This window comes from Galeopterus variegatus, unplaced genomic scaffold (genome assembly GCF_000696425.1).
Source record: "Galeopterus variegatus unplaced genomic scaffold, G_variegatus-3.0.2 Scaffold1348, whole genome shotgun sequence".
Taxonomy (NCBI): Eukaryota; Metazoa; Chordata; class Mammalia; order Dermoptera; family Cynocephalidae; genus Galeopterus; species Galeopterus variegatus.
Window position 1 is genome coordinate 60136 of NW_007727459.1, and position 21179 is coordinate 81314.

Here is a 21179-nt window from a genome sequence, read left to right on the forward strand (position 1 = left end):
GATCTGAAAGTCTGTAGGAATTACAATTTCTGTTTCTAACTCTATTCAATAGTCAGCAGTGGTTCTTTTTTTTTTCTTTTAACGTACAAAATAACAAAAAACACTCAGTTATGTTGTGTGTCACACTCTGGTCTCTTGAAGACAGGAGTTGAGTGAGGTTGGGCATTCCTTCTGTTGTGGGTAATTGTAAAATGTTTCATTTCTTAGGGGGCTGTACATAACATATTAATAAATCATGGATTAAACTGGCTCTGGAAAGGATTGCAAAGCATTTTCAAGGCAGAATTGCCTGATGTGGGGCAGGCTCTCTGCAACCATTGGATAAAACCCTGCAGAGGACTCCAACTCTTGGGGGTGGGCGTGGCTGGGAGGAGACCCCAGGCAGATGTTCTTCTCCAGGCCAGTGAGATGATGGCCTGTGATGGACACTGCAGCCACGATCCAGGCAGGGTGGCTCTGCATGACTGTGCCTCAGAGGCAGCTTCCCCAGCTCTTTGGAAAGAAATCTCATTATTCGTAAGCTCTTGGTCTGTCAGCTGCTACCCAGAGCTTAGCAAATCCTAAAGGTAGCTTTTGTGCCGTCTTTGTTTATGAAAATCATACCCTGGTACCGTCCTTCATTGGTGTGCAGCTTTTTCCATAGACTGCCTCTTAGCTTATGCAAGAGGGAAAGTAGTTGGATCAGTCATTGGAAAAAAGAGTTATTTTAAAAACCCTTATACATATGTACCATCAACATTTTCTTTTAACCTAAAATATAAAATTGTGCCCTCATTCAGGAATCATTTGATGTAAGAAAACAAAAGTCTTTCTTTGAATCTAGGTCTGATGTTGGAGTTGTCGTTCATAAACCACATTTATAATGCATCATCTACAATGTCCAGTTTGTGGTTTTCTTAAAGTTATGGTTTTGTTAGAGGAGAGCAAGAACTTAAAGACACTTGAAGAGTAATCTGAGAACAGAGGCCTCCAGATCATTATTCTTTCCCCCCAACTTGTACAGTTGTTTCACTCACACATAATGCAGCAGCACTTCTAGGAGCCCCCTTTGTCACGCCTTTTCAAAGCAGCCTTCTTCATTTTCCTACTAACAGGTCTCTCCCTTTATACATATATTTCATTACTTCACATAATATTTAGTTAAATTGTGTAAATCCATTAAGTCTGGCAGGGCATACACAAGTTTGGGATCAAACATAACTGATTCTTGTTAAACTTACAGCTTGACTAGTCAGAGGAGAGACAGAAAAGCTCTGGAGAGAGGCCTGCTCACTGTTGGCTCTCTCAGTGTGCAGAATGTGACTATGTTTGGAGATAGGGCCTGTAAAGAGATAATTAAAGTAAAATGAGGTCGCTAGTGTGGACCCTAATCCAATACGACTGGTCCCCTCATAGAAAAGGAAATCAGCCACAGACACAAATAGAGGGAAGACCATGTCAAGACACAAGGAGAAAATGATCATTTACAAGCCAGGAGGAGAGGCCTGGAACAGATCCCTCCCTTACAGTCCTTAGAAGGAACCAAACCTACCAACACCTTCATCTTGGGCTTCTGGCTTCCAGGACCATGAAAAAACAAATTTCTGTTGTGCAAGCCACCCAGTCTGTGGTACTTTCTTACATTAGCTCTAACAAAAGAAAACAGAAGTCTTTAAGGAGAAGAAGCATTGGGTGTGGGCTGAGAAGGAAGGGTGGTCTATCGGTAGCCCAAGACGAGAGGAAGGAAACTCCTGGCAGGTGGAATAACAAGAACAAGGACTGGGAGGTAGGCAAGCATTCGAGAAATAATGAACAGACCATGAAGCTAGGGGACAGAGCAGATGTCAGGGAACAGGAAAGAATAGTCTGAGAGAGGTAGGTCGGATCCTCAGAGCCTTGAGGGCCATCCGTGGGCAGTGGGGACTCACTGAAGGCTTTGGAGAAGTAATATGGTCAAAGCAGCATTTTGGAGACATTCTCTCGTACAGAGTGGTCAGAGAAAGCTGGTGCATGCCAAAGTCCTCTGTGGCTGCCAGCAGCACGACACGACAGGCCCCCCGGCGTGGCCCACAATACTGCTCAGGAGTTGCATGAGCAGAATTGGCTTCAGAGCCAGGACCCACAGCTGCGGGACAGTGGGACAGCATCCTGCCCCCCTAAACTCCATCCCTCACTCCCCGAAAGAGAGACTTTCCAGGCTTCTTGACACTGTTTGCTTCTTAGTCAGGCAGGGAGTGGACAAGGTGAGCCTCAGAACTCAGGAAGCAGCCTGGCCCTGGCTTCCGAGGAAAGTCCCAGGCCACCCACCGTGGGGAGCGAGGCTTCCGTCCATCGCAGGTTCACGTGACGCCTCTCGCGGAGGTGCTGGAGCTGAAACACTGTCTTATGTTGCATGCAAGATAGGAACTCCTTGAGGACCCATCAAATTGTTGGTGCTTGATAAGTATTTTTGAATAAATGCAGTAATGACCATTCCCCTAGTTTTGATAATGCTGGTAGCCTGTAGCATTAGGTTTCTCAAACATCCATTGACATTGTCTGCTCTAGAGCCTTGTGACACTTTAAAAAATGACTGCCCAGAAAAGGCTCGGTTAAGGACAAGTCCCCGCCAGGAGACACTCTGATTCAGCAGGTATGAGATAATGCCTGGGTCTATCTATTTACAAAAAGTTCTGTGGATAATCGTGACGCATAGCAAGGGTTGAAAAATCGCTGATTACATTCAATATTTCAAACTTTTTTATCAGCTCTGAGACAAGATTAAATTTGATACCAAAGAATTTGATATTTTAGTCCCTACGATTTTAATTTCATCAAACTTTATTAGCTTATCTTGGAAACAAAAAAATCTTTTTCAATCCAGGATTCAAACTAGTGACTTCGGAATGGCTGCATCTACTTTCAGTTCTGATTTAAAGTCATCCTCCTCCCTTCCTCCCGATCCCCTCAAACTCCAAACAACAAATGAAACCAAACTACCTGAGTAAAAGACATCAAATCTGTTTACCAAAACAAGCCTCTGTACAGAAACACCCCCAACTAACCCCAATTAAGCCAAAATGCCAAACTCCTTGTAAAAATGTTGCAGGTGGAATATTGTCCATAAACTTAGGTGTGCAAGAAATAGAACTTAATTTTTTTTATAACTCAGTTTCTATTTCAAGCTCCCATTCCAGTAGGTGGCAAAATCCTAGTTTTAGTCAATAAAGAGTATTTCCCACATCTTTGCCAAGGATTGCAGTACATTATTGGGAACCTAAGTCAGAGTGAGGCACAGGGGTGGGGGAAGGGAGGTTGTCAGTCTGCTGTGAGTATCATTTTATCTGGGTGTCAAATGTCCTCATTCCCTTCTGGATCTTATTGCTATGTCATACCCCAGACCTCACTTCAAGGCTTCTTTAGGTCTCCATGAATTTCAGGGCATTTCCCACGCATGACAGCATGCTCATGCCCAGCCCACCCTGGGCAGGGGTAAACCGTGTGGTGCCTCTGGCAAATTTATGTTGATACAAGAGACCGCCATTTCTACCCTGAGGTCTTGCCACACCCCAGGCTCTGTCCAGAAGGAGGGATGGGTTTCTTCCACGATCAAATCACCAAACTTCTGTGTGTTTACAGTCGCAGCCCACTCTCTCCAGGACCCCCACGTCCACTCACCCTTGCTGCCCCTCCCTCTGCTGTGGGGAATCTTTCCTAATCTCTGGAGCAGCGAGCCTGGCCCTGACATAATTAAGCATTCTTGCAAATTTGTTATATTGTTTATGCACAAGTGTCCTTTCTGTTTTCCTTTGAGGGTTGGCTTTTGAACAAATCAGAGAAGATGCCTTGATTTTCTCTTTTAAGGTGCTGTCACTTGTTCCCAGAGGTACTAAGGCACTCGGCTGAAAGTGCAGGGTAACACTAAAAATAAATGGAAATAGAAAGTCAGACCTTCTCTGAAATTTATTTGATTTATCCTTGGCTGAAATTGTGACTAAAGCCAGAGGATCACAAGCTTCAGTGATCAGTTTAATGAAGAATTTAAAGAATGAGAGACTGTTGGCACAGGGCTTGGTGGGTACAAAGCACTGCGTTTGCCAGAGAGTCTTAATATACAATAGCTGGAAAACATAAGATGTTTACTTCAAATACCGAGACTATAAATAGGAAAGCTGGGGTGCAGGTCTTTTTTTTTTTTTAAGTTTTTTATTTATTTTGTATCTTGTCATGAAATTATTCCCTGACTAGTTTGCAATAATTTCCTTGGAGAAATACTGACTTTAAACTTTTATTGTTATCTTCTATGGACTATAACCTTAATCTCAGAGACATGCTTGCTTGAAATGGGAAATTTCATTTACTCACTATAAGTTTGGGAAAGGAAATTGAATTTGATAGAATGTTTATTGTAGGAAATCAAGGTCACTCACCTAAACTTGTAATGTACACAACAGCTCTGTGGCTTCCTAACTTCATTCCATTACTTAACTCTCATGTAAGACCTTGACTTCATTTAGTTAAAAAGAATCAAGTCTGGTACTTAGTTTTCTCCCTATAAGCCTGTCTAAAAAACTCTGAGACTGTAACAGAAATAGTTTTAAAGAGAAATATGAATTTAAGTTTTTCTCCACTAGAGAGAAAAGAAAAATTCCAAAGGAAAAAAAAACCAACCCACAAAACATTAATAATTCTTTACACTGTTATTCTGGCACAAAAGATTAAATGTCTTTCTAACATGGCTTAGTGGCAAAAACACAACTTCAGAGTGGTGCCATGGATGGGCACATGGATGGGATCAGAGAAAGTTAGGGATTAGAGGAATTAAGACACGAATATATTCAGTTTCTCAGTTTTAAGTTCCCAATTGTGTCTTTTTACTAAGGGTGCTGCTACTATAGAAGAAATTGGTAAAATTCACTTAGATAAATGTATTATGTTCTGTACTACCTTTGTCTCCCTCACTATTCTGTAAGTTTCATGACAGAAGAGACTTTGTTTATTTGTTATATCCCCAGAACATCCTATAGGAGCATGGTAGGTAGTCAATTAATATTTGTTGAAATAATAATAATAAAAAAAATGAATGAATGAATGAATGGATTCTCCCAGGAGTCTGGGTAGACTTTCACTCTGTGTTTTAAAAAGCACTGTTGGAAAAATGGCGAGTCTTGGTATAAAAGTGTTAAAGTGGTTAGCATGTCACCGTTAGCCATGGCTGTCCTTTAGAGCAAGCGCCTTTCCCTACCTACCTCAAACCACACATCTTACTGCTCTGATACAAGAGTTCTATGGAAAGCTTGTTCTGTGACTGCCCATCTTTGAGTAGGTGGGCCCCATCCCTCTGTCTGGTAGGACATACGTGCATATTTGCAAATGAGCATTTTCCTATGAGTAGTTGGCCTAGTTTTGGCTTACGGGTGGCCAGTGAACTACACTGGTGAGGCTGGGAGGAAAAGGAGCACTTTCATTCCTTTGTAATGTATCTCTACCAGGCCACCTGTCTGCCAAGGTCTGGAGAAGGTGGAGACACAGCTGCGTTGGGTCACTAGAAAAGGACGCTGTTCTCTCTGCATATCTTTTCTTTTATTATCCATCATTGCCCCTGAGCCTTTCTGGCCTAAATCTAAATTACCCAGTTTAAAATGCGTTTTTTATATTTTTAAATGCTTAAAAATTATGGAAACAGTAAAAGTAACTAAACTTTTCCCTTTTCAGTGTACTATAGCTTAGAAGTGAGGTAGCCATTTTAAATCATCACTACTAATTTACTTTCAAAATTCTGTTAAGCAAAAAGCAATGTGCACATATCATACCTGCTCTCCTTCCCCACACATTAAGCTTAACTACCTTACTTTTAAGCTATAGTACAATGAAAAGGGAAAAGTAATGTGTGGGGAGGGAGAGCAGGTAAGATATGTGCACATTGCTTTTTGCTTAACAGAATATTGAAAGTAAATTAATAGTGATGATTTAAAATGACTTTCCTAAGTCTAGAATTTCACATTCTTCCAAGTCTAAGAAATTGAGTTCCACAATCTTTAGATTTTGTTTTATTTTATTCTTTAGTGTAAAAAGTATTTACAATTTTGGTTAAACTTCAAAGGTTTTTTTTTTTTTAACATACCACATCTACAACACATTTTGTTATTCATGATGAAAGAAATTTGTTTGATAGCTATCATCATATGGGTTTACAATTTAGTGTAACTTGTTATTCAATTTACTTTTCAAGGATCAAAAAGTTTTTATTAGCGACATGTTGGCTACCATAAATAGTTTAAATGTGCAGTTACCTGGTATCATCCTGCTGTGTGCTTGCTGCCTCAAGCTCACTTTTTAGGTGGGTAGAGGTGCAGATGCCAGGAAGGTCACAAAAGGATGAGATCTTTTAGACTTTAGTAAATTGACTCCACCAAAATTTCCCTGGAATATTGACAAGTCTTTGTGAGTTGGTATTCTGTTTGGGGATAGAAACCAGCATTCATAGAAATTGAAATGTAAATATTGGGTAATATTTTACTATCAATGTTTTCTTCCCCAGGATGTTCCAACCTCAGTTATTCAAAGACTCCATCACAAGGGACAAGGTTGGGCCGGCCCAGCGGCGCACTGGATAGTGCACGTGCACTTTATATGTCCCATATTCCTTCAGATAAGTGAAATTAGCATATCTGGCTATTACATTTGTTTATATGTATTATTATGAATATTTCCAAAAGAAGGTTTACTTTATAAGTTGCTTCAAAGATTTATCTTGACTTGACACTTACAATGTTAAGTTGATGTATGAATGTATCTGACTCTAACGCAACTATGATTTCTATATTGGCTGAGTCAAGCAGCATATTTAAAAGCAGTTAAGACTCCTGGGGCATTCTACACCAAAATGTGTAGACTTAAAAAAAAATTCTTCCTATTTTCTGATAGTGTTGTAGGTGTAAATTGCTTAGCGTTTTGCTTGGTGCATTGCTAGGTCCTCAGTGAATATTAGCTATAATCATTATAAATCATAGAGGCCCAGCTCTTTAGGGGTTTGTATGTTTTTCTTGGCTCGTGAAGGTACTTTGCAGATGATACCTCACATAATCCAGAAAGGTAACACTGAAAGAAATGAGCCAATCTCCCCATTTTACAGATAGGGACATTGAGGCCTCAGAAAGTTAAATGACTTAGACAAAGTCACACAAGTAAAGTGGAAGGCCTGGGATGAATCCCTGACCCTCAGCCTGCTGTGATTTCCACCCGCTCTGGGCTGGAACTTTTCAGATAGGTGCAGCTTAAAGGTGTCTCTGAGCAAGGCCCCGGCCTCTACCACCACTCCCACCCTCTGCAAACACCAGGGAAGAGCAATACAGGCTAAATGGCTCAGAGGAGGAGTGAAACATCCCACAAGATCCAGGGACAGCTCCATATCCATTTGGGGCTCAATTTTACGGCCTGAATAAAAGTACAGTCTTTGGAATCACTTAAATTTTGGTCAGGGGAGAAGTTTAAAGAACAATACTATACATCTAGGGGAGGAACAATTCACTGATTTAGATGAATGAATCACCAAAGAACTGTTTTGCCTATAAATGCAAGTAAATTGAATAACAATTCATCATGAAATGTAAACATGAGATAATTCCCTGTTCCATTTTCTTTTCCCTAAAAATGTGGTTGACAGATTTTCACATCCAGCACTACTTTTGGAAAAAAATTAAATTAGCCAGTACTTTTTATGAAGAAAGCTATTTTCCCTACCTACTTGGTAGGGGATCTAATCTGGAGAAATTGGGGGCCACAGAAATTATGTCCTGAAGTTGATTTTTCTTCCACTTTTGTTCCCACCATGGTTCACACTGAAAAACATAAATCTGTTCTGGATACTCACTAGTTGCTCTATTTTTATACCAGTATCTCTTCAGGATATTCTTAAATATCAAAGGAAATTAAAATGTAGTATTGTCTTTACTCTTTCACTTTAGTCTTTACTCTAAATGTCTTTCACATTTAGAGCTTTCTTTTTCAAAATATGCGACAGGTCATAATCTGACTTCTCACTCGGGTACCCTTACAGTCTGGCAGATGAGCAGCAAAAGGTTTCTCTGACATCTCGGGGTCAGTAGCACCTCCAAAAAATTTAGATACAAAGTTCAGAGAGCTTTGGACAGGGTATGGTTGGAAGAGCATGGTAAGGAAGGCTTTTTAGTATTTTTAATTTTTCTTATTTTGAAATTAGAGCCGCATGGATGGTGATTTAGAATGATTTATCACAGCTTTTGGATAAAATTTGTGTAAAAAAGTGTATTAGTCCATTTCTGTTGCTTATAACAGAATACTTGAAACTGGGTGATTGATAAGAAAACAAAATTTATTGCTTAGAGTTTGTGAGATTTGGAACTCCAAAGTCCAGGGAACACATCCAATGAGAGCCTTAGTGGTGGTGACAGTGATGGCAGAGTATCACGTTGCAAAAACGATGGAGCAGAGAGAGAGACTAACCTCCTCATTCTCTGTCCTTCTAAAGGCCTCCAAACCATGCCCATGACCATCATTTTTAATCCATTCACTACGGCACGATCCTACAATCTAATCATGATGGAGCAGAGAGAGAGACTAACCTCCTCATTCTCTGTCCTTCTAAAGGCCTCCGAACCATGCCCATGACCATCATTTTTAATCCATTCACTACGGCACGATCCTACAATCTAATCATCTCTTCAAGGCCCACCTTTCAATTACCGTAATAGGATTTCCCACCCTCTGAACAGTCACAGTGGGTTCTGATACATAAAACTTGGGGGACACAATTCAAGCTTCAGTGAGTTTTAGGGGGACATCCAATCCACTACCAAAGGGAAATAAATTTGCTTTTGCTCACCAAACTTCCAAGTGTCTCCATTTGGGGCTGTACAATAATTTGATTATGAAGTCACATATGACAAATTCACTCCTAGGTGAAATTTCTAGAAAATAATGGGCAGAAACCTCCAGCAGTCCACTAATGCCAGGAGATGCTGTAATATTTGGTGAATGTCTGATGCCCTGTAATGACTTAGAAAGCAAATCATCAAGTCCTCTGTTAATTTTGTTTGTTTGTTTCACAAACTGTTGGCAGATGATAGAGAAAAGTATGCTTCCTATTGTTTTCCTCATCTTTTAAAACTTTGGTGTAAATGTAAAAATAACAACTGTCACAAAAACTGGCAGAAGAACACTGGGATTTTATTTTATATTTTATGAGAATATCCTAGATTTTCTAGACTCCATCAGATCAATTTCTGCCCCTATATTATGCTTGGGAGGTCTCATTATTGCAAAAATGACTGTTGGTTTCCTTTGAATTTGGGCTCTGTGAATCTTTCTAATCAATTCTTTTGACATAGCAAATATTAAACGCCCTATACATTTTCAGGAAAGAGAAACCCAATGTTTTCTTTTAAGCTGTATCTTTTTTATGTTAGAAGTACTGACAGATGGACTATTATTTCTTAGTCTACCTTTCAACCTATTTCCTAACAGTTAACATGAAATGTTTATGAAATGTTGCTGATGCTTTTCTAAACCAGGTTGCTGATTAAGCAGCTTCTCCTTTTATATACAACTTTTGGATCCTTCAACAAAACAAAACAGAAACTATGAACAAGGTCTGAGAAAGATGATGTTAGAATCAATACCAGTGATCATTAAAATAAGCTGAGCCTGAAGTAGTCACAAAATTTTCCAAATAGTGTATATTTGCAGAAAAGCATAGAATTGGCCTTAATTTTCAATCAGCAGGCATTTATCAAGGGCCTGTCATCACAAGGGACGGGGAAGAACTGAAGAACATGTCATTGCTTCTGAGCATCTCAAAGTAGGGTCTATAAAGTGGGGAATTTGCAACAAATCTTCACTGCAAATGCAAATTCAAGGTCTCCACCCAGACCTATTGAATCAGAACATCTGGCATGAAGCCCAGGAATCTGCATTTAGCAATAGTCCTATGCATTACAATTTCACAATGATTAAGCTAGGGGTTCACATTTTCAGATGGGGAAACAGACTTGTGGGTAAATAATAGAAATTATCTAAAGCCAGGTAGATGAACTGGGCTATAATAAAGTCACAGAAGTCTTTCATGACAGAATGACTCAAGAGGGAAGGAAGGAGCACGGTCCAACACACACTCCTCTCAGGGAACATTGAAAGGTGAGGCTTTATCCAGGGCGCAGCACATTGTCACGGAGTCAATATTAAGCAGTGTCTGGGAAGCTGAGTATTGTAGTCCACGGAGGGAAGTCGGTTTCCAAACTCACCCAGCCAGAGTGCCTGCACTAACTTTGGTTTACACAATTTTTTAATCTCCAACATTCTCAGCCTGCTGCCTCCAGGCTAAAGCTTCATACAACCCAAATCTCCCCTTTCCAAGCCAAAACCCATGGAAATAAGAGAAATGGAGAATTGGAAAGGAAAAGCAGCTGATTGTGTGTGATTTAGGCCCAGACATGGTATGGTGTACGCAGATAGAAACCTGATTTCTTGATCCAGCAGGAGTTGTGTGATCATTGGTTCAATTATTCCTTCAGGGCCTTAGCTTCACCCCCTGTGAATGAAGAAGCTCTGTATGATCTCTGTGCTGTGTTTCAGCTCTGAGACTGATTTGTTTAGTAAGCATCAGTGTTTTATCTAATTGCATGGTTGTTTAAACAAGCAAAGTCTAGAATCTCACTGGCCTTGAGCCTCTCCTGTGATCTAGACAGGAATTAAAATGTCAGCAGCAGCGTTCCCTTCTTCTGCTGGCATTGTGGTTAAGAGAAAAAGCTTAGGACCAGGTCATCCACAGCGTCAGCCTAGCACTGTCACTCACTAGCCCTATGACATGGAGCACACTTCTCCCAGCCTCAGCTTCTATATTATTTAAATTGGGATAATACCCACCACCCGGTGCTGTTGAAAGTACTAAATAATGTTTGTAAGATAGATGCTGCTTCATGCCTGACATACAGGAAGGGCTCAACTGTAGCTGCTATTTTTTTTTTAAACCACAGAATCATATTTTCAAAAAGACTACAGACACCTAGTTCTTCCATTACGAACTTCTATCTTCAGGGGAGTGCCATGTTAGAAGAGAAGGGCCCCATTTATGTCAATTACAATATTTTTAAAACTTAGTTTTCAGTCCTTTGCTGTGACATAACTAGTGGATTTGACACCTGAGTGGATCGTTTTTTAACATCCCCTCCTCTAGATGATAAAATCATTTTCAGTAATTATCACATAATAATTAGTAATAATCATTATTTTTTCAATTCGTTCTTCAGTTTTAAAACAAATTATTAACAATTTTAGAAGAAGAGCAAATTTCAGTTTGAAAGATACTCAAATTCACTATGTATGAACTAAAACTTGCATTTGCCAAAAATACACCTCCCAATTCAGTTTCCCTGTTCTAAACTTGGAAAGCGATACCTCCAAGTGTTACACAGAAACAACAGAATTGATACAATTCCATATCTTTGTGTCTTTGTCTCAACTAAAACTTGCATTTGCCAAAAATACACCTCCCAATTCAGTTTCCCTGTTCTAAACTTGGAAAGCGATATCTCCAAGTGTTACACAGAAACAACAGAATTGATACAATTCCATATCTTTGTGTCTTTGTCTCTACAATCACTGAAATACCATTGCTTATTTTGAATCTACTGTAAACACAGGAAGGGCTAGTACCACCAAAGCTGGAGACAAAACCTTCAGGGGAACCGACAGCTACAACAATTTTGAAGCATTACAAATTCGCTCCATCATGAACTCCTCTGTCTGAGTCCACATGTGTTGGGGCTTGCTGGTGTGGTGATTGGGACGGGGGAGCGGGCAGATGTGGACTTTTTCATGCTTTGGATAGAAGTGGCACTATTAAGGCAAAATTCACCTGAATGGTTGCGTTATCTTACCACGTCTTTGAGGGCTCAGGAGTTAAGGGAACACCAGGTTGGAAATTCAGAGCAACATGTATTTTATAATTTCCACTTAACCAGACGCCTTTTATTAACAAAAACTTTTTAAAAAATGAAAATTGGTCTAGAAATGCTCAGTCACTGTGAAGTTTCATTGCAGTAGAGCTCAAATGCTCATGCCTCCTACATTATTGTAAATTAAAAGATTTGGCCTTTTATAAATTTACTAACGTCAGTGGTTTCAGACCCTTAGTACCACCCAAATGACCTGTGAGCCTTAAAAAAAAAAGAGCAAATATAGCTCAGCAGATCTGAGTTGAGGTGTGGGCAACTGTATTGGAAAAATAAATGACCTAAGTGATTCTAATGATCAGCCAGATTTCAGAACAACTGCTTGGAAACAGCACCCATAACGCTATTTTATCTGCCTAAATCAGTGGGGGCTCTGAATTTCGGTTTGATGATGCCAAGTGAAAGAGATACTTGGTTCTTCTAAAAGGTATTTTTACCCCTGAACCTGTATTTCCCAAACTTTCCTGGTTTCACAAATTTTCTGGGCGGTGGCTCTCAAACTTGACTGCACATTGACATCATCTAGAGCTCTTTTAAAGGTCCCAGTGCCTGGGTGCCACCCTCAGGGACTCTGATTTACTGGGTCTGGGGTGGGGCCTAGGCACTGGGATATTTTTAAAGTTCCCCTTGTGACTGTAACGTGCAGGATAGAACTGTTGGCGGAAGAAGCCTGTCAGAGCACAGACGTCCAGGCCTCTAGGTAGGTGTGCTGAATTGTATCTTTGCAGTGGATCCATGGCAGCCGAATTTTTAACATGCACTGCACATAAGTGGGCCTGTGATCTGGCAAGTCTGTGAGCCGAAAGAATGTCACATTTCATTTCCCAGGAGACTGTGGTCTGCCCCGGTCCCTGTGACAGAGGGAGAGCAGTCACTGTGGTAGAGCTGCGGCTGAGGAGGCCTGTGGCTGGTCGAGGGCCAGCCCCAGCTCCTGCCTCCCTCAGCTGCCCTTACACACACGTGGATGTTCCTATAAATCACTTCTGATCTGTGGTTCGTATTCAGGAAGTGTTCTGACTGCTTACCCATGTAATGATGGAGTGGAGGAAAGGTCTAATTTTGGAACGACGGTGGCTTAGGCAGCGCCATGTTCCCTGCGAGTCTGAATTTCCTAAATGTAGTCCCTCCACTGCCCTGGCGGCCACTCACCACAATTACCAGGCAGTCTGAGGCACTCTATCCATCACAGCAAATTACTGGTGTGATCCACTCAAGAATGAGGCCTTTGCTGATGGCAATCTTTGCAGAACCTTCTTGATAACCAAGAGAAAGTCAAGGTAGAAGGACGGAGCTTAGCAGGTCGAGGCTGTTGAATCAATTAATGAGCTCGCCCGATCCTGGCGTGGCTTACATCCTGACCAAGGAGACAGGGCTTGTGAAAGCTGTTAGTACACAGACAGCATTATACAAGGGTGCCAGTTCTTGTCGCCTGGGTTTTACTGGTTCAAAAAAATTGGGGAGGGGAGTTCACATTTGTGGGATGCCTTATTAGATGCCATACACAATGCTAGACCCGCACATACATTATTTTGTGTAATCCACTCAACATTCCCAGGAGGCATCGTTGCTCTCATTTTACAGACGAGGACTCGGAGGCTTAGTTTATCAAGAATCACACAGGTAGGTAGAGGCAGAGAGACTTGAGCCGAAATTTCTCTGGCCGCAAAGCCCTTGACCTTCCCAGTACCTTAGACCAGTTGAAACCCCATAGACCCTGGAATCTGTCTTCTCAGATGTCAGCTCCTGGAGAGCAGGGGAAGCCAGGCAGAGAGGTCAGTTTTGGCATATTGACCATAATAACCTGTGACTGGCCACAGGGTTACCTCTCCAGCAAGAAATGGAACTCCACCCCCTGCCATGAACACAGGACATAGGCTGTCCTGATCTGGAGCTCCTGGTTTGGAAAACTGGAAGTCAGATGCCAGTGCTGAGGATGCCACTCCTTCTCCCAGGAGGGTCTTCCTGGATCTAAAGGGCTTTACAAATCTCAGCAGCGTGGTAAGACTCCTGACATCATCCTGGGGTTCTGGGAAGTATTCTACGATTTTAACCTTGGTGATTTGTGGGTGCTGAGGTGTCTGGAGAGACTGCAGTGAGACAAAGGACATTCAGCTTTGTCCTAGGTTGGGGCTTCTCAGAAGCCAGCCATTAGTTGTGTATTTGAGTGCTGGGAGTTTATTGGGGATATGATCCAGGGAGCACTGGTACAAGAGTCAGAAAGTGAGACAGAGAAGGGAAGAGAGAAACCCAGAAAGTCTGCACCGTTGAGCCATTACCACTGTGGACCTTGAGGAGACTGCAGAATAGAACACACCCCTCTGATTCATCCCTTACCCCTTCCAGGGGTGAGAGCTGAGGTATTGATCCCCCATCTTCCACCCGTTATTGACTGAGGGCTGTTCCTGGGTGGGGGGACTAACTCCCAGCCTGATGGGGCCCCAGGGCTGAGAGGAAGCCCTCAGTCTGTTGCAGTGAATGGTAGAGAAGATGAGGCAGGGCCTGAATCCACTCTGGGTTGGAGAGACTTTCACCATTCAGTGGCCCCATGACACTGCCCTGAGGACATCTGAGGCCCTGTCTAAATGATGTGGACACACTGGGCTCAGGGAGAGGACAGCAAGGCTCAGATGGGGGTCTGCTGAGCAGGGGGAGGCAAGTCTGCAGCAAGCCTTGGACTCTGGAGGGGTCAGGGATTGGGGTGATTTGAGAGGGACAGAAATTCACTCTATGCCTAGGGTTGACAGATAAAATATAGGGCACTCAAATAAATCTGAATTTCAGTGAACGACGAGTAATTTTTAACTACAAGAATGGCCCATGCAATTTCATGTGGAATTCAGATTTAACCGGGTGTCCTGTGTTTGTATTTGCTGATTCTGGCAACGCTACCCATGCTGCTCTCTGAGTGGGGGGTGGGGGGAGGGTGTGAGGCCACTCTGTCCACCAGTATGCGAGACACAAAGCAGAGGGTGTAAGTCTGACAGCGACAGGAACGTATCTCCTCAGTCGTGTGAGGAGGAGCTGGGATGTGTAGAGGTGAGAAAGGGAGGCTTCAAAGAGGGGAGGAAGGTGGTCTTTGGAAACAGAAGTAATTACCAGGGTTGCACAACCTATAAATAACCTCTGGAGCTCAGTGTTGCTTATGATTCTTTTTTTTATTTTTATTTTTTTTGTCTTTTTCCGTGTCCGGCAATGGATCGCAACCCTCAGTGTCGCACCTGCACCGGACCAGGACTGGCAACGGGATCGCAGCCCTCGGTGTTGCCCCCGCGCCTCGCTCAGCCAGTGAGCGGGAACCGGTCTGTATGTGGGATCCGAACCCTCGGCGGGAGCGCCGCCACACTTCCCAAGCAGCGCACTAGCGCAGTGCGCCACCGGGCCGCCCCTTATGATTCTTTTTATAATTCATATTCGGCTAACACTTCTTCAGGAGGTATTCAACCTCCTGTGTGCGAGGTTCTTCTCAGTCATCATGTCACTTCATCTTCATGACCATTCTGTCTACACTTGAGGAAAACAGAGCCTCCCAGAAGACGGCTACGTCCAAGGTGCACCTGGATTCCTGGCCCCAGGTGCCGGGATCCTCTCTGAAGTTGTGCGGCTGCTTGTAACGAGGGCGTGTCTGACCCCACGTCCTGACACTGCCAGAGATTGGTTACATCAAGTTTAAGGCAGAGGCTTGGCTCAATCAGTATGAATTTGGATCCCATGTGCCATACTAGATTACAGACAGTTTTCAGCCCACTAATGGATTGCCATCTAGGCGTTCCACAAATACTGTAACATAGCTGCACTGTGTTTGCCATATTAACAAACAACGCACATTCCTGTGGCAGTATTGCCTGTGTGGGAAGCACAACCTGCATTTGAATTGGGAGTGCAGGACTAACTGGCTCCTCATGTGGTTCCTGTAGAAACAGAACTTAGTCATCCCACAAGGCAGAGCCATCCACAGATTTCTGCAGGGGAGGGCTGAGGCCACAGAGCTGCTCCTGCAGGTGGGGCTGGAGGAGGGGACATGCCTGCCTGGGGAGCAGAGGCCTGGTGTGTGCATGAGCACAGGCTGGAGAATTGGAGGCTCCAGACTCAGCCTCCATGTCATGAGAAGAGCTGGGGACGCTGCAAACCTGACTGCCAGGCTCTGCCAGCAGTGAGGTGCGAAGCATCGCTGTGGGCCTGGGTTCTCTGACCTGGAATCTTCAGAGTCTTCTCTGTGGCTTTCCATTGGGGGAGCAAAGAAGAGAGGCTGAGACAGACGACAGGCCCTCTAGTGGCAGTTGTTCTGGCTATAGTAGAGAGACAGACATTTCTAGAAAGAGGGGGAAAGGCCGAGGGCACCCCCTGCACCGGCAGCAGCCTGGCCTTGTGAGGAGGATGTGGGAATGTTGGCTCAGAAAGCAGCAGCCACTTCTGTGGTTCATTCTCGGCTCATGTTATTCACCAGCAAGTCCCAAGGACTGATTATACTTAATATTGGGGGTTGTTCCTGTATCCTGGATGAACTGATGGCCTCAAGGAGCCCAACATAAAAAAAAAATTTGCAAACAATCCTATGACCCTAAACCAAATTCTGAAATTAACCAACCAGTCAATGATGCGGTGCCCAACGGGGGCAGGGCAGCCCCGTGTCAGGTACTGATGAATTCACAGAGTCACTTTACATCAGAGAAGCATGAGTCATGAGCTCAGCCTTCCAAGAAGGTTTGTGGAGGGGAGCCAGGGAGGGCGAATGTAATTATCTAATGCAGTGGCAACCTCAATAAAGGATGACAAGGGGACAAGCAATAAAAGGAAGGTACCAGGGCGTCTGACTAAGATCCCAAATGTAAAAATAATAGTGATCTTTCTCAAGACAGTAGAGACGAAGCTCCCTCACAGGAGACTAGAAGTGAATGGACTCTACTCCTTTCTCTCACTCTCCCCCTGAAGACCCCATGAACTCGCCACAGAAGAAGCCTTGGCTGAATTTTAAATCCAACATTAGGTTTGCACAAAGGACAGACCCTGGCTCAAAGTCATGGAATTAAGGGCCCAAAGATTTGGGCTTTGACAAATCAGGTAAAATATTTATCCTGAAGGAGGAAATAGCACCAGATGTCTTTCCTTCCAGAGTATAATCCAGGTAAGCCTGGTGACAGCTTCATGTCCCATAAAGGCACCCTGGGGGGAGAAGGAAAATGAAAGGAAACTGTCCTAGTCTTCTTGGCACCCTCTCAGATCTGATTCTCAGAAAACAGGTTTATTTTAAGAAGCAGATCAACACCCCCAAGGGATTGTGTATAACAGAAGCCCACAGCTCTGTTCAGGGCCAGGCCGCTCTCGGACAGGCTGGCGCAGCTTCTCTCCCGCTGTCACAGGCCAGGGGCACCAAGGGATTGTGTATAACAGAAGCCCACAGCTCTGTTCGGGGCCAGGCCGCTCTCGGACAGGCTGGCGCAGCTTCTCTCCCGCTGTCACAGGCCAGGGGCACACCCTTCTTCCGCTCTGGTGCTACAAGGAGTGACAATGCTTGTCACCAAAGGAACCTGCTCTCAGGGGAAGTCTCTGTCCCCCCAGGTGTCACTTAGGCCTGCTGAGGGCTCAGAGTGTGGAGACATTTGCAGTAGGTCCCGGGCGCTGCAAAGTCAGGTGGGCAGACTGCGGGGCATTCTCCCTGCAGCTCACTCGTGGGGCAAGGAGGTGACAGCAGAACCCTGCAGACATAGGTGGCTGCGGCAGGTCCATGGCTGTTCTGCAGCAGGTGAATTTGAATCACCCTCACTGGAGGGCAGGATGAGTCTCACCAGGGGTGGGCCGAGCTGGCACCAGCACTGCGTCTCAGTGCTCCTTGTAGGGCGGGCAGAACGCAAGTGCTGCCTGGAAACGTGCCATGTTCTGAGAAAGCTCCCTCGGGACAAAAGTCCACTCCAATGCTCCCTAAAGACTCTGAGGTTGAGGCCTGGTTCCCACCCCTCAGAGGGGGCCAGTTAAGGCTGTGGGGCCACAGAAGCCACTGTTCTCAGCCCCCCAAAAGACTCCTGGCACCACCCCCCCACATGGCCGCAGAAGTCCAATAAGACAAGAGAATTTAAAAAAATAGTTTCTTTATTTGATAAGGATGTTGATGATGATGATAATTATCCTTGAAAACAAACTTCCAAAGAATCATAGGGTTTATTTTTCCTGTGGTTTGGAGACGGGGCACAGAGGAAAGATGTCTGGTCTGCCCCAGGGGAGCAGGCCCCTGGCACTCAGTGGTCACGAGGCTGGGTGGGTCAGACCCATGGCTGAGGACAGCTCCTGGCACTGTGGGAACCTGCTCTCCATTCCTGTTTTCCTTTCCCACAGTTCCGGGTCTGTTCTGATTTATCAGCAAGGGAAAAGGTTTGGGAATAAAAGTAAAGTCGACTCTATGACAATGTCTGGTACTTGCTTTTTCTACAATTGGAAAAGAATTTTCGACTGTAAGAGGCCCAGGACCCCATCGCTGTGCAGATGAGGAATGAGAAGCAGGGAAAGGCGGTGCTGGCCCAGGGGCACCGAGGCATCTGCAGAGCCCAGGAGCCCCCAGGAGCCCGGCTCGCTACTCCCAGCTCTGGCCCGAGGCCTCTCCACCGTGGTGCCATGTGGTGTCACGGTTTCCTTATTCAATTGTACTGAACAGAAGCTGGGGTAAGGGTGGGGAGGTGGGGGGCTTGAGGTAATCACTGACTTGTGCTTTTACACCTAGAATCCCCACATTCTATATTAAAAGGGGAGACTAAAACTCTTTTCCAAGTGAAAATTAACCAATACATAGATGTGAATGCGGATGTTGTCCTGGTTCATTTGGGGGTGCTATAACAGAATACCACAGACTGGGTAGTTTCTAAAGACCAGAAATTTATTTCTCATGGCTCTGGAGGCTGGGAAGTCTGAGATCAAGGCGCTGGCAGATTCGGTGTCTGGTGAGGGCTGCATCCTTTGAAAGGGAGGATCGCTGTGTCCACACAGGCAGAAAGTGGAGGGGCACGTGAGCACTAGCCTAACACAAAGCCTCTTCTGCAAGGGCCTTAATACCATTCTTGAGGGATAAGCCCGTATGGCCCCACATCTTAAAACTATCATATTGGCAACACTTCAATTTTGGAGGGAACACGATTCAAATCATTGCAGATGTTTTGGCTTTTTAGGTGNGACATAGGTGGCTGCGGCAGGTCCATGGCTGTTCTGCAGCAGGTGAATTTGAATCACCCTCACTGGAGGGCAGGATGAGTCTCACCAGGGGTGGGCCGAGCTGGCACCAGCACTGCGTCTCAGTGCTCCTTGTAGGGCGGGCAGAACGCAAGTGCTGCCTGGAAACGTGCCATGTTCTGAGAAAGCTCCCTCGGGACAAAAGTCCACTCCAATGCTCCCTAAAGACTCTGAGGTTGAGGCCTGGTTCCCACCCCTCAGAGGGGGCCAGTTAAGGCTGTGGGGCCACAGAAGCCACTGTTCTCAGCCCCCCAAAAGACTCCTGGCACCACCCCCCCACATGGCCGCAGAAGTCCAATAAGACAAGAGAATTTAAAAAAATAGTTTCTTTATTTGATAAGGATGTTGATGATGATGATAATTATCCTTGAAAACAAACTTCCAAAGAATCATAGGGTTTATTTTTCCTGTGGTTTGGAGACGGGGCACAGAGGAAAGATGTCTGGTCTGCCCCAGGGGAGCAGGCCCCTGGCACTCAGTGGTCACGAGGCTGGGTGGGTCAGACCCATGGCTGAGGACAGCTCCTGGCACTGTGGGAACCTGCTCTCCATTCCTGTTTTCCTTTCCCACAGTTCCGGGTCTGTTCTGATTTATCAGCAAGGGAAAAGGTTTGGGAATAAAAGTAAAGTCGACTCTATGACAATGTCTGGTACTTGCTTTTTCTACAATTGGAAAAGAATTTTCGACTGTAAGAGGCCCGGGACCCCATCGCTGTGCAGATGAGGAATGAGAAGCAGGGAAAGGCGGTGCTGGCCCAGGGGCACCGAGGCATCTGCAGAGCCCAGGAGCCCCCAGGAGCCCGGCTCGCTACTCCCAGCTCTGGCCCGAGGCCTCTCCACCGTGGTGCCATGTGGTGTCACGGTTTCCTTATTCAATTGTACTGAACAGAAGCTGGGGTAAGGGTGGGGAGGTGGGGGGCTTGAGGTAATCACTGACTGTTGTGCTTTTACACCTAGAATCCCCACATTCTATATTAAAAGGGGAGACTGAAACTCTTTTCCAAGTGAAAATTAGCCAATACATAGATGTGAATGCGGATGTTGTCCTGGTTCATTTGGGGTTGCTATAACAGAATACCACAGACTGGGTAGTTTCTAAAGACCAGAAATTTATTTCTCATGGCTGTGCTTTTACACCTAGAATCCCCACATTCTATATTAAAAGGGGAGACTAAAACTCTTTTCCAAGTGAAAATTAACCAATACATAGATGTGAATGCGGATGTTGTCCTGGTTCATTTGGGGGTGCTATAACAGAATACCACAGACTGGGTAGTTTCTAAAGACCAGAAATTTATTTCTCATGGCTCTGGAGGCTGGGAAGTCTGAGATCAAGGCGCTGGCAGATTTGGTGTCTGGTGAGGGCTGCATCCTTTGAAAGGGAGGATCGCTGTGTCCACACAGGCAGAAAGTGGAGGGGCACGTGAGCACTAGCCTAACACAAAGCCTCTTCTGCAAGGGCCTTAATACCATTCTTGAGGGATAAGCCCGTATGGCCCCACATCTTAAAACTATCATATTGGCAACACTTCAATTTTGGAGGGAACACGATTCAAATCATTGCAGATGTTTTGGCTTTTTAGGTGTTTCCTACCCTACTCCACTTATGAGCAAAATCAGAACGAATGAGCATCTACCCAAGCATTGTAATGGATCCTCTCGAAAGACTCATTCGCCTGTCTCCTAGTCCCTATCTCATAATTGGGATATTGGTCTCTAGGGAGAGACCAAGACACTTTCCAGAGGGGAGGATGACAGGAGCCTTGGAGGTGAGAGCTCTGGGACTGGCCTCTCATCCACTCATGGGTGACTTGTCCAGCCAACCATGTCTCAGGCTGCACCCACCAAGCACAAGCCTGGGAAAAGGCGGGGGGCAGGGAGGGTCCTGAGACAGGCTGTCCTCAGGCCAGAGCCGGTTGTGCACTGCAGTCATCCTTCTATTCACAAACGTCAGTGGTGCTTTGCCAACCTCATCCGAACTTTGCCTCTAGTTTCCTTTTAAGCCCCAGGAAAGAGTAGG

General features: G+C 44.6%; 1 protein-coding gene across 1 annotated transcript in view; it reads left to right on the top strand.

The window, feature by feature from the left end:
- LOC103593455 (chromosome unknown open reading frame, human C3orf55) overlaps positions 1 to 21179 on the top strand; it is a gene marked incomplete at its 5' end in the record, with an annotated part of 36109 nt that overhangs the window by 13756 nt on the left and 1174 nt on the right. Inside the window, 1 exon segment of the mRNA XM_008576434.1 lies at positions 6500 to 6545. Coding sequence (XP_008574656.1) covers positions 6500 to 6545 — 46 coding nt within the window.